The sequence below is a fragment of the Stenella coeruleoalba genome (genome assembly GCF_951394435.1).
Source record: "Stenella coeruleoalba genome assembly, chromosome: 9".
Classification (NCBI taxonomy): domain Eukaryota; kingdom Metazoa; phylum Chordata; class Mammalia; order Artiodactyla; family Delphinidae; genus Stenella; species Stenella coeruleoalba.
The window spans coordinates 9,841,708-9,854,870 of NC_137155.1; the positions used below are offsets into that span (position 1 = coordinate 9,841,708).

The 13,163-nt window shown below is 42.8% G+C and overlaps 1 protein-coding gene across 1 annotated transcript in view; it reads right to left on the reverse strand.

Moving 5' to 3' along the window:
* Positions 1-10,231, reverse strand: part of STK17A (serine/threonine kinase 17a) — a gene marked incomplete at its 3' end in the record, with an annotated part of 36,928 nt that extends 26,697 nt beyond the window's left edge. The window contains exon 1 of the mRNA XM_079931825.1: positions 9,883-10,231. Within this exon, the coding sequence (XP_079787951.1) occupies positions 9,883-10,082 (200 nt within the window). The 5' untranslated portion in view covers positions 10,083-10,231. The remainder of the gene's footprint in view (positions 1-9,882) is intronic.
* Positions 10,232-13,163: the final 2,932 nt, after the last annotated feature.

Genomic DNA, 13,163 nt, shown 5'->3' on the forward strand with positions numbered 1-13,163 from the left:
CTGTTAAAATTGACTTTTCAGAGATGATAAATTTTAATAAAATTTCCCAACAGTCATCAGTGGATATTCAAATTTAGGTCATATGCAATCATAAAAGTAGCAATATAACTTGGGAAACACCTCTCTAATCAAATAAAATGTAATGTGTAAATCTGCAAGATTCATTCTTCTAAATACAGAACCAAATATTAAAGCCAATATTTTTTGCAGCGTTATATAACTTAATTTTTCACACATTCATACATAAAAATGATTTAAATCTTAAAAAAGCCATTTGACTTTTTTAAGAGAAACCGGTTATAAGAATTGTAAAATAATGAATTTCACTGTCACTAAGTGACTCTAAGAGGACACTATCACCTTCCAAAGTTATGAAAGTTAGGGATCTCATGTATATGACATCATTTCAACTACTGCATCAGCTGGAAATGTCTAGTTTTCCTATAAAGACAGATACAACAAACATTACTTTGATACGCTCCACTACCATGCTATTACACTAATAAACAAGTCACATGGGGGATACGTATAGCATATTGATTAAGGGATAAGGTCTGGAATTAGACAGATGTGGGCTTGAATCCCCAAAACGGCTCTGCCCACTCACTCAACGCATAACCTTGGGCAATTTATTTAACCTCTTATTTAAGAAAAATCTCATTTTCCTAATCTATAAAAGAGGACACAAACGGAATCTACTTTACAGCGCTGTTGTGAGAATTAAAGAATATAATACATGTCAATTGCTTAGCATGGTACTTGCCACATAGTAAGTACTCAAAAAACTATTAGTAATCAAACAAATCATTAAGTTGTAATAATCGTCACCCATAAATATCCAATACTCAAGTTGGAAGGCAACTCAGAAATCATATAGTTTTTTTTTTTTTAACCTAATGCCAAATGCCAAAGCCATGTCTTCTTTCAAACTGTGAGGTAGTCTTTTCCACTCCTGGGTGCATACTGTTCTTAACAAGGCTTTCATTACAAGCCTAAACCTGGCTTCAAGTGAAGGGCTGTAGTCCTGGTCTTTTGCTGAGCAGTACTGAAGAGGCCCCATGACAGTCTATCAGGTACTGGACACAGCTAATCATTCCTCATCCCCTTAGGGTTCTGGGATCGCCTCACTGTCATGACTCATAGAACTGCTGGAAAAATGTGCCAACTGAATCTGAAGCAACTGTGCCAAGTATAATCTCATCAAAGTGTTACATGATTATTATTTTGCTGATGTTGGCACAATACAACTTAATATGCCTTTAAAAACACTTGACAGGTTTTCCATATTTCATAAATAAAATAAATGACCTAGATCATTTTCCTCTTGGATTTTTTTCAAGCCAGTGTCCTCATACTATGGTTTAAAAATATGTTTAAAAAATTTCAATGCAAGGCTTTAATTTGCTCTGTTAAATTCTACTTTCTAGGTTTGGGTCCGGCATTCTAGACTACTGACGTAATTTTGAGGACTAATTCTTCCTTCTTAGCTACTGTTAACCATGATTCTCATGCCTTCTGTATTTCTGTTATACCATCAGCAGTAAAAATGTTACATGAAAAAATCCTTAGGCACAGCCCTACAGATGTTCAATTAGTGGCAATCTACCTAACAGCACCCCAATTCAGAACAAAGTTCTCTATGTTCAACAGAAATGCGAAAGACTTTTCCATATTACTAGAGAGATTAAACAATAAACTATGCATCACAGATTAACACCTCTTTTTATTTTACTCCACAAAATCATCAGGCTAATAACATCTCCACTGAGTTTTAAAAGGTTCCTAATTATCTTTGGATTCCTTTAAGGAAGAGAAAAAAATCATCACTAGTTCGATTTTTTTATACCTATATTTCTGAAGTTTCAAAAGAAGAGAAAAAGAGAAAGCCTATTTTGTAAAAAACTGACCAACATAATTGACAACAAGCGTCTTGCTATTAAATTAGAAATGGCTGGGTTGAACTACCCTCAAAGTACTCCCACATGAAACAGATATCTATTGCTACCATACCTAACATTCAAGGCAACAGTACCGTGTAGTAGTAAAATACTACTTCTTACCTATCCGGCCTGAAGGTATATTTCCAAAGACCAGACACTCAACAGAGAAAAGGATCCCACTCATCACTGACCTGTAAACTCTGGGAACCCTTGCTACAGAAGAACCATTGCTTAATTCAGGGGCCAGAGGCAAACACAGGGGAGAGACCTAAACTTATCTGATGTCTGTGGCCAGGCACCCATTTCTTTGGGTCACCACAGTAGGTCCCACAGCTCTCCTCCCACTCCAATCACTACTCTTGACACCACCTTTGTTTTCGAGGAAGCATTCCTCATGGCTGCAGGTCTACCCTTTTCTTTTCCCCATATCATACACTATACTGGGAGTGGGCAAACTTTTCTGTAAAGGGCCAGATAGCAAATATTTTTGGTTTTGCTGGCCAGACGGTCTGATCACTACTGTTCAAGTCTGCTGTTGTAGAGTAAAAGCAGCTGGAGACAACAGGTAAATGAATGGGGGCGGCTGGGTTAAAAAAAAAAAAAAAAACACTTTACCAACACAAACAACAAAATGTGAATTTCACATAGTTTCCATGTCATTAAATATGACTTTTCTTTTGACTTTTTTCAATCATGTAAAAATCATTCTATATAGCTGGCGAGCTTTACAAAAACAGGCAGCCAGCAGTAGGTTGCCAAGCCGTGCACTAGTGCACGCTGAAGAAAACTCTTCTGCCATTCTGATACTGCACACCACTGAAACTGACAGCAAGGCAGCAGATCACAAGGGTCTGAGGAAACGTGCACTGGCTTCATCTCTGAATGACTGGGAGGGGAACCCTTAAAACTACTCATCAGAGAGTCAGAAGATGAAACGAGGTTTCCGGGAACTGTGCTTCCTGTAGAGCCACGCAGGACACAGAACTGTGAGACTCAGCCGCCAAGGTGCGGGGTCCTAGTGAACACACTACGAATGAACACTGTCACAGTGGCCCTAAATTCCACACGTGCAGGGGCTCTAGTATGCATGCTTTACCACAACTTCATGGTAAAAACTGTGATCGTACCTCAACTCTAAGTTACTGAGGGCTCGCCAAAGCATGGAATAAATAATGTTTCTCTGACACCAGGGGTCACAGTTACATGCAGAGACTTGAGACTGATGAGGTTCAAAGGGCACCATCTACTTTCTTTTGTTGACTTACCCGAAATTCTTCCTGGATTACATCGTTGTTACAGTTTTCGGAGCTCTTCACTCATTTCACAAACATCTATAGTTCACTATTATACACTAAACTGAGAACTCAGATTTTCATTACTCATTTTTTTTGGGGGGGGGAATATCAGAAGTGAATACATTTCAGAACTCAATGATAACCCATTCCAGGGTGGAAAGAAAGGAAGGATAAACAATGATAACAACAGGAAGTAACATTTTGAGTCAGATCCACCAGTCTAAGCTTCCTCAGAACAAGGACTGGGCTTTACCAGTGCCCAACTGGTAGAGCTTGGGAAGGCACAGTGGGGATCTGTAGGTAGGTATGACACGCTAAGGAGTTTGTGCTTTATTTCTCAGGGTAAAAATGGGCGCCTATGAGAATTTTTTAAGTAAGGTAAATGTTTTAAAAGGTAGGTCTGAGAGTGTATAGTGAAGTGTTAACTAGAAACTAGGGAAGCCAAGAAAATAATTCAAGGTAAGGGGTCTGAACGAAAGTACCAGCAGTGGAGGCTGGGAAGAGAGAATGCATTTACAAGACATTCAAGGTCAAGATCTGTGAGCACTTCCTGACATGCTGAGTTGCAGGCAGAGATGAGGGCAGAAGGGAAAGGTGGAAGTGGAAGATGACTTGGAGATTTTTAACCTGGGTACTGGGTGATGTGGTACCATCCACTGAGAGAAAGATTAGAAGAATGATAACGGATTTGCGGGGGGCGGGCCAGAGGGAGGGGGAGTGTGTTAGGTTTGGATGGGAGAAGTTTGAGGTGCTTTTCTCTATAAAGAGAACTTTATTTACTAGATGGATTCCAAATATAAGTTCCAGTGTTGGGTTGCTACACAAAGGTGAACAGATAATAAAATATATAAGGTTCAGGCAAAGATTAAAAACTGTAGATGCTAATTTGAGTGGTATATAGAAGAAGCAAAAGAAAAGTGACCTCCGAGGTTCCAGGTTTGATTCTATAATAGATTACAGTAAAGTGCTTTGTTTCTCCCTGTATTCTATTAAAGTTGGTCTGACATATTAGAATTTGTTGCCCTAAGACTGTCTCCTTGGCTGGAGGATGAGTTCCAGGAACCTGGCCTCTTAATCATCTTTGCATCTCCATGCGTAGAGCCCCGCACATGGCAGGTGCTCAAATATGACATCAGATAACACCCTGAGTACATACACTGTTCATGCTATTTTGTTAAAGAAAAGTTCTATGGCAACTTAACCTCATAAGGTTTAATATTTTAGCCACAATGGACTACTTGCCTTTCTCTTTTTCATTGACTTTTTCTGCACTGTGCTTATTTGTTTTCTTGCCAATGGCTGGAGTATCTTTCATCACTACTAGTAGTAAAATTCCACCCGTTCTTTCAGGCCCAGCTCAAATGTTATTTTCCCCATAAGATTTTCCCATGTGGCATGTCAGCTCGCCTATAAAGGGAGTAGTGACTGATTTGTTAGATTTGGGAATAATTTCCAGAGCCTTCCAAAGAGCCTTATGCGCTCAATATGCAAGTACAGTATTTGCTTAATAGCACTGGAGTTATGCCGTAAGTGCAAAGAAGTTCCGTTCAAGAAAGACCTAGAAAAGACCTGTCTTCCTTACCTCTGAAAGGAAAACAACAAAAAACTATCTGCTGACCCTAAGTGTAAAAATCAGTGAGTCCATCAGATCAGACATCGACATAAGTGACAAGAACAGGTAAGGCTTTAAAAGCCGGGCTCAGTTTTAAATTCCGGCTGGTAACTGCAATCTTGGGCACTTGGCTCAGGCTTTCTGAGTCTTAGATTGCTCACCTGTAAAATGAGGTTGATGGCACTAACCCTGCAGGGTAGTGAACACTAAACGAAATGACATCTCCAAAGTGTGTAGCATCCGGCAAATGATCAGTAATCAGTACACAGCAGCTATTTTTATTGTTTGGGACATTAATTTCAGATCTATGATAATTTGTAAAAAAAATAATCATACAGAACAGAGGAATTTTGGAGGTGATCTAATTTGAACTCTCTACTTGATGCATAAATTCCCTCTATAAGTCAGGTTCCTTCTTCCCTTACTGAACAGGTGAATCAATGACTGTGGCTACTTAACTTTCTAATGCACTTGGTTCAATAATCAGATTTTATAAAATTTTGTTATTGTAGTTATGTAAAGAGGCTGAAATTCATCAAATCCTTAAGTTTATGTAATTTCTAAATTTAATTTTTATTTTATATTGGACTACAGTGGAAGGTTTATGTATTTTAAATTAAGATTTTACTTTTAACACTGTAAGCCCCAACTTTTCAAAATTAAAACAGTTGACTTAATGAAGCATCTGCCTCAGAGCAGGAGCCATATTTCCTAAGTAACGTCTGCTGCTGAATCACAAACATAGCCAACTGTTTTTACCCATCCAAAAATATTGGATTATCCAAAACTGGAAATATTTTTCAAACTAATTTTAAACTGCCAAGAAATCTTAAATGACAGTTTTCCTAAAACAAGGTGCAATTTCTACATGGATAGTATTGTTTAACAAGGGTCTTTATTTCTAAAGAAACTACAGCTTACAATTTATGACATATGCTTAAGTAGCTGTAAGGTACTAAATCTGAAGCCATCACCTACAGACAGGAATCTAGGTAAAGGACACCCACCTCCTGAAACACATCCACCTGTGCATCCCCTTCAGCTCGAACATCCTCTAATTCTCTGATAAAAATCCTTCCTTGTTCCTGTTACTCCCAACCGCTCTGAGGATAATGAGATAGGACGTCCCTGTCCACCATAAGGCCCAGCTGAGACAGGCTGGGACCTGGGACCCGTCACCTGAGTGCTTGCACCTGGACAAACATCTCCTCGAGCCATAGACAAAGAAAATCTAAGGGACTAAGAACTGCATGCATGCGCAGGTGCGGTCAATTATGAACAATAAGATACAAAAAGGCCACAGGCCAACTGCCACTTCTGAGAAGCTGCGAGCAAAAGCGGGGGGCTGCACGCGATCCCTGCACACAGCACCAGCAAGGGGGTGCGCAGATCACCGAAGCCTCCCCTCCAGCCCTACCCAGCCACCGGCCCCCACCCTCACCCCACTGAAGGGACCAGCTCCGCCCACCCCACTTTGGGGAACGAGTAAGAGCACCTGCTTCTTGTTTTCCTTCCCTCGTGCTGCAGCACGGAGTCCCAGTAAAGCCTTGCCTGGAATGCTCCTCTGGCCTCTTATCCATTGCTATTGATTCAAGAGTCCAAGGACCCAGGTGGAACCGGGGAGGGAAGCATATGACACCGAAGCTGGCAGGGTTTGTTCCAATTTGGGACTCATTAACCTGTCCTCTCATAAAAACGATGGGAAACTGCTTTAGCCACAGATAGGCTATGGATTGTTCTTTGAGAAACATCTGTGGTACAAATGGAAGTGATTTCAGAGTCCCAGCTCAGGTGATTCTCACAAGACTCAATCTACTTGTGTCTTGATTTTCTCATCTGAAAAATGGGACTTCCCAAACCTGCTTGTGATGAGAAGTAAATGAGATCATGCAAGTGAAAGCACCTGTAAAACTGTATGGCCCCTATACATTTATGAAGGACCCGTTCCAGCAGAGAACTCATATTTATACCTTTTTCCCCCCACAGGAAACATCAACTATGAGTATGTAATAATATGAAAAACAAAAGATGTTCTTTTGGCTTTAAAGATCTCTTTTTTCTTAAGATAAAATGTATGAGTATGTCAAAAAATGTTCAAGTTGAGGACTAGGCAAATCATTTGATGTGGAATTAGTATAATTTAAAATTCCTAGAAACATTTTTCTGTTCCTACACTATCGGTTAGAACTCGAGAAGTCAACACTTTGAAAAAAATTCTCAGAACTCAAGGTCATGGCTCCTGCGCCTTGCGTCATTACTGTGGTTTCCACTGGCACCTGTCCTGCCTCAGAGAAAGGTAACAAGTCTCAGGAATAATAAGTCAAGCTTCCAGCAATAAAAGCAAATTTTACATCATATATTTACCCATATTTAGGTTGCCATGGACTCTACTGGAGATATGAAAGAAATGTGACATTTCTTAAAATAATCAACATTACATACTTTCATTACTATGGAATCAATATCGACCATTTAAAATGTTTTCTCCAAACAACCATTTCACTGAAAGCTTTATATTTCTGTAAGATAAAATGGGAACTCCCAAAAGAACTCAGTTTCTGTGTTTGAACAGTTAGCTCTTCACACCTCTTCAACATTCTCAACTAAATGAAAGGCCATAGAACAAAATGAATAGATCTTTGTTTTTCATACCACATCGTTAAAATACAACATGAGTAATTTTTAAGTTCTGTATCAGCATGAGATCGACTCGTTCTATCAGAAATGCAACCAGAGTTAACAGTTGGAAAAAGATGCAACTTTTCTATCTTACTACAGAAAGGAATACACATAAACACACTTCATTATGTCAAAACTTCAACACACAGGCAAAACTTATAAACCTTAAACAAAGAGAGCTTCTAACACAAAACAGAGCTTTTACTTCCTGAGACTTCTGAACAGTTCTCTTGTCTTTTGGAATGAGGTTTTATTACTTTTGCAACAGACGAAAAGTATTTTGAGGTCGTGCACATTTTCCTGTTTTTGCCTTTTGGTTACATTCACTGAGCTACACAATGAATTGCATTTTTTGAGTGCACCCCGGAAGCTAAGTACAGCCTTTATGCTACAGATGTTTTTAATTTATTTAGTTCTCTCAACAACTCTATGAGGCTATCAATGGTTAGGTAACTTACTCAAGTACATGTAACTAGTAAGTAAAGGGCCAAGACTCCACTGTCTGACTCCAAAGTCCGGGTTCTAGAACACTGCATTACACTTCTCCGTGATGAAAAGAGAACCAAAAAGAAACAAATACATTCGTTTTCTTTTTCAGTTTTAGGCTCTGACATCAAGTATCTAATTGCATTGTTCTGCTGCTTCAGGAATTATTACTTATGTAAAGAAATTTATATAAGAGATATGTGCAAGACATCACAACCTTCAAACAAACACTTTATAGGCAAGCTAATTTTATAATAGAGAGGGTAAAATGAAAGTTGAAACATTCCCGGAGGAATTGTCACACAGCTGGTAGGGCGCAAATCAATTTTTTTTCAGATTAAATCATTTATTGCAAAGTCTACAAGACAGTGCTTGCCACCTGAAGACATTTCAGTTTTGTAATATGTTCTCATTTTGTGGAATGAAGCCAGACAACCAAACAACGGAGAGCTCTAGTTTTCCTTCAAGAAATCAGGGTTACTTCAGAATGTCTGGAATTTTGACCAATTAGAATACCTACATGAGTCAGTAGCGATCTACCTCTTCCTTTGTCATAAAGTGTGCACAGATGCAGTTAATTAGCGCCTAGCACAGTGAAGTAAATCTTGTCCCAGAAAGATGTTTCTCCTTGTAACATTTGGAATAAATGAGACACTTTTAAGGTAGGTTTCCTTGCCAAAAAAACGATTTCTAAAAGTTACCTTAATATTTGTAAGGCAGCTTATTTTTAACATTGTAATCACTGTTACGAGGACTTCTTTTTCCAAGAGCCCCAGGTGAAGGCTGTTATAACTGTCAGGCCCTTTCCCCATTACAACGTGCTGCGCTTTTGCAACCATGTGCTATGTGCCAGGCCCAGTGAATTGTGCTTTACAGCCACCGCATCTTCACGACACCCCTGACGGAGACACTGTCACTATGCTGATTTTACGGGTGCGAAACGAGAGGCTGGGGAGTCTATGTCACCGTCCAAAGGCACACAGAGGAAGCAGAGTGGGGATCTGAGCTCGGGTCTGGCCCCAAAGCCTGTGCTTTTGACAACCTCTCCAAACTATTCTTAAGGAAAAAGGGAGTCGGTCCCCAAACCCCTATCACACTCTTGGACCCCTCTTCAACGTACAAGATGTAAAGGATCCAAACAGCCTTCACCTTGTGCAATTTGAAAAACAGACCGAGTTCTAAGCCCTCCCGACCCCTACAAAGCAAGAGTGGGGAGGGGAAGAGAAGGCAAGGGCCGGTTTTCAGCAGAGAAAGTCAGACGAGGGCCCGGAGCCTACAAGTGAAACCGATATGAACTTAAAAGGCGCAGGGACCTCATTTCAGAACGAAAGCAGCACAAACCCAAGAAACCGCAACCGAAGTCGGCAGGAGGCGGCGGACAGAAGTTCGCCCAGCGCTGGTGCAAAGGAAGCTGTCACGCTCGGCGTTCTGCTCTCTGCTCTGTCACAGCCGCAGAGGGAGAAGCAGGAACCCACAAGCTCCAGGGGCAAAACCAGAGCTGCCTTCACACCTCTGCTCTGGCTTCAGACTCGCCGCCGCGGGTAAAGGTTCGCAGCGTGGTTCCCACGCCGTCTCGTTAAGTTACCGAGCCAAGGACCACAGAGGCCGAAAAGGCCCGGAGCAGAGGAAGGGGTCAAGGTTCTCGGGGACCCGCGCGGGAGACTTTCTCACGGCCGCTACCCAGGGTACAGCACACGCCGGCGGAGCGCGCCGGCTCGGGGGACGCGGCGCGCGCAAGGGTGGCCTGGGGGCCCTGCCGCCCTAATCGCCGCCCGCACCCAGGTCTGTGCCCGGTTCCGGCGCGCTATCTGCCCCCGCCGGCCTCCCGCACTTATCTGCTCCCCGCCCGCCCGGCCCTCGTCCGCCTCACCTGCCCAGCGCCCGACCCGGGCTCAGGCTGTAGGCATCCTGGAAGGGCTCGGTGCACACCGCGGTGCGGATCTCCGTCAGCAGCCCGCGGGGCGGGGGCGGCAGCCGGCGCGGCGTGGTCAGACCCCGGCCGACTCGACCCGAGCCGGGGGATGCGGCCGGGGAAGAGCCGCCGCTGCTTGGCCTCTCCAGAGGAATCATGGCGCTCGGGCGCTCTTTAGCTCCGGCCGCCCGGCTAGCTCCGAGCTGCCAGCGGGTCACGGTCCCGCCTCCAGCTGCCTCGAGAACGTCTGAGGAGGTCAACCGCTCTCCCCTGCGCCGCGCGGAGTGCCGGCGGCTGCCTCCCGGCCCCCGCCTCCCAGCCGTCCGGTCCCGCCCCACGCTCGGCCCCGCCCCTCCCCTCGGCCCTCGCTGAGCTTCCGCGGGGCCGGAGCGCCGCGTGCCTCACGCGCGCCCTCTGCAGCCGAGGGGGAGAAGGTGCAGCCTGGCGGGCGGCCTCGGGGTGGGCCTGAGCAGTCTGCAGGCGACCAACAGCACCACCCTTCTGGCTGGAGGACCCACTGCATCAGCCAGTTACGCACCTGTTGAGCATCTGAGAGTTGGAAACCTGAGCCCTCCGTTAATGAAAGGCGTAGGAGCTGCCAGCCAGAGCTTCACGATCCCTTCCCTTGGGCGGGTCAGGAGGGGCGATGAGACTCAGATCAGGGCTGCTGTACAGCACGCGGAAGCTGCCCGGGGGCAGCTGGTTCCTTCCCACGTTGAGAGGAGGACGTGGAGGCAAGAGGTGGATAAATATTTTTAAGCTCTCACACCAGCCCTATGAAACAGGCACTATTATACTGTGTGCAGTCTTCTCTATATTTAACTTTCGAGGTGCTCTCATCCGGTCTTGTGTCTTTAATAATATTCGTATGCTCATGACTACAAAATTTTTATCTCCAGCTTCCAACCATTCTCTGAACTTCGGACTCATATATTCAAGTATACACTTGGCATCACCATTTAGATGCCAAATTAGCATCTCAAACGTAACGAGCAAAAGTCAGGTCCTGATCATCCTTCACAAATGCACTCCTGCCCAGTTTCCCCACCTCGGTAAATGGAGCTCCATCCTTCTGGTGGTTCAGGGCAAAAACCTTGGCGTCAGTACTGACTCCTCTTTCTCTCATACCTTCATCCAATTTACAAGTAAATCCTCTTGGCTTTACCTTCAAAATATATCCAGAATCTGATCACTTCTCTTCCACATTACCACAATTAGCATTATCTCTTGTCTGGATTATTGTGATAGCTCGCTAACTGGATTACCTGCTTCCATCCTTCTTCCTCCCCAATTCCACACAGTTTATTTTCAAGGGAACCAGAGTGATCTTTTTAAAATCTAAATCAGATCATGTCACTGCTCTGCTTAGAGTTTTGCGATGATGAGCTAGTCTACTTGTGATCAATACTCTCACTGAGAAATATTAGAAAAAAATTTAAAACAGTCCTCTACTTGAAACATCAGAGAGTTTCAAAAGCAGCAAGAACTCGGGTGACTAAGATCCTGGAAAGAAGGGCAGCCCAGAATGACACCACTTTCCCATGAGGCATTTGATAATTCCAAAGCAATGACTGAAAGGGTGAGAAAATAAGTAGGACTTTAGGCATCTCACCAGGCTGGGGAGATGAAAAATTGGAGTTTAGGATCTACTAAGGAGAAAGAGCTGGTAAACACACTAGACTTGCAGTTGGCACCCCAGAGTGCTACATCCTAGGAGCATTGGTAAAAAGGAAATAGACCAGCCCTCCCAAGGACTGAAGAACAGCTTCAAAACTCGATAGTAAATACCCTCTGGAGAAAAACACAACCATCCAGAGCCACACATTATCTGTACAGCATTTCATACCCAATGTCTGGCATTTTTAAAACTTTTAAAAGGGGCACACGAAAAGAATTATCTTAAACACTGAGAGGAAAAGGCAGAAAACAGAAATAAGCAAGCAGGAGATCCAGATACTGAATCTTAAAGACAGCTTTTTGAATAATTCTGTTTAATATCTTCAAGAAATTAAATGACAAGATAGAGAATTTCAGCATAGAACTGAGAACTCCAAAGAAGAATAAAATGGACTTTGTAGAATTGGGGGGGGGGAACCCCACAAACTAAAACTATGACTGAATAGGGATGGGTTTAATAACAGATTTGATACAACTTAAGAAAAAATTAGTGAACCTGATTAGTGAACTTAATAGGTAAAAAATTATGCAAAATGAAACACGAGCTAAGGGGACATAATGTTCAGAAAAGAGAATATAGTAAGTCCCCTACATATGAACGAATTCAGTTCCGAGAGCAGGTTCGTAAGTCCAATTTGTTCCTAAGTCCAACAAAGTTAGCCTAGGTACCCAACTAACACAATCGGCTACATAGTAGTATACTGTAATAGGTTTATAATGCTTTTCACACAAATAATACATAAAAAACAAACAAAACATAAAGAAAACATTTTAATCTTACAGTACAGTACCTTGAAAAGTACAGTAGTACAGTACAACAGCTGGCATCCAGGGACTGACATCAAGTGAACAGGCAAGAAGAGTTACTGACTGGAGGAGGGAGAGGAGGTGGGAGATGGTAGAGCTGCAGGATCGCCAGCAATAGGAGACGGAGGGCAAGCTGCAATTTCACTCATGCCTGATGTTGATGGCATAGGTTCAGGTTCCTTGCTGGATTCAATTGTATCTATCCTCTTGAAAAAACAATCCAGTGATGTCTGGGTAGTAGCTCTTTTTTTCTCATCACAGATGACATGGTAGCACTGGATTGCATTCTGAATGGCTGCTGCAACCTTCGTGTACCGTTTTACGTTTGGGTCCTGTGCCTCAAAAACTAACAGCGCCTCCTCAAATAAAGAAAATCCCCTTGCCGTTTCCTGAGTCGTGAATCTCAGCAGTACCAGCTACAGCACTGTTGCTTTTACACTTGCTCCTGGACATCCTGAGCTTGAAATAAAGATACTGTACTATTGTAGTTTATACAGTACTGTACAGTAAAGTACACAAAAGCACAACCACTTGTAGAGGATGCATGCACATGACAATGTATGCCAAACAGGTGAACTAACTTACGTGATTGGACATGTGAACGCACGTTTGCATCTTTGAAAGTTTGCAACTTGAAAGTTCATGTGTAGTGGACTTACTGTAAAGCATGTAAGGTATGTGTTAAAATGTTCTAATACACATGTAATTGAAGCATCAGAATGAGAGGGGAGAGAAAAAAAAGAAGCAATAGTGTA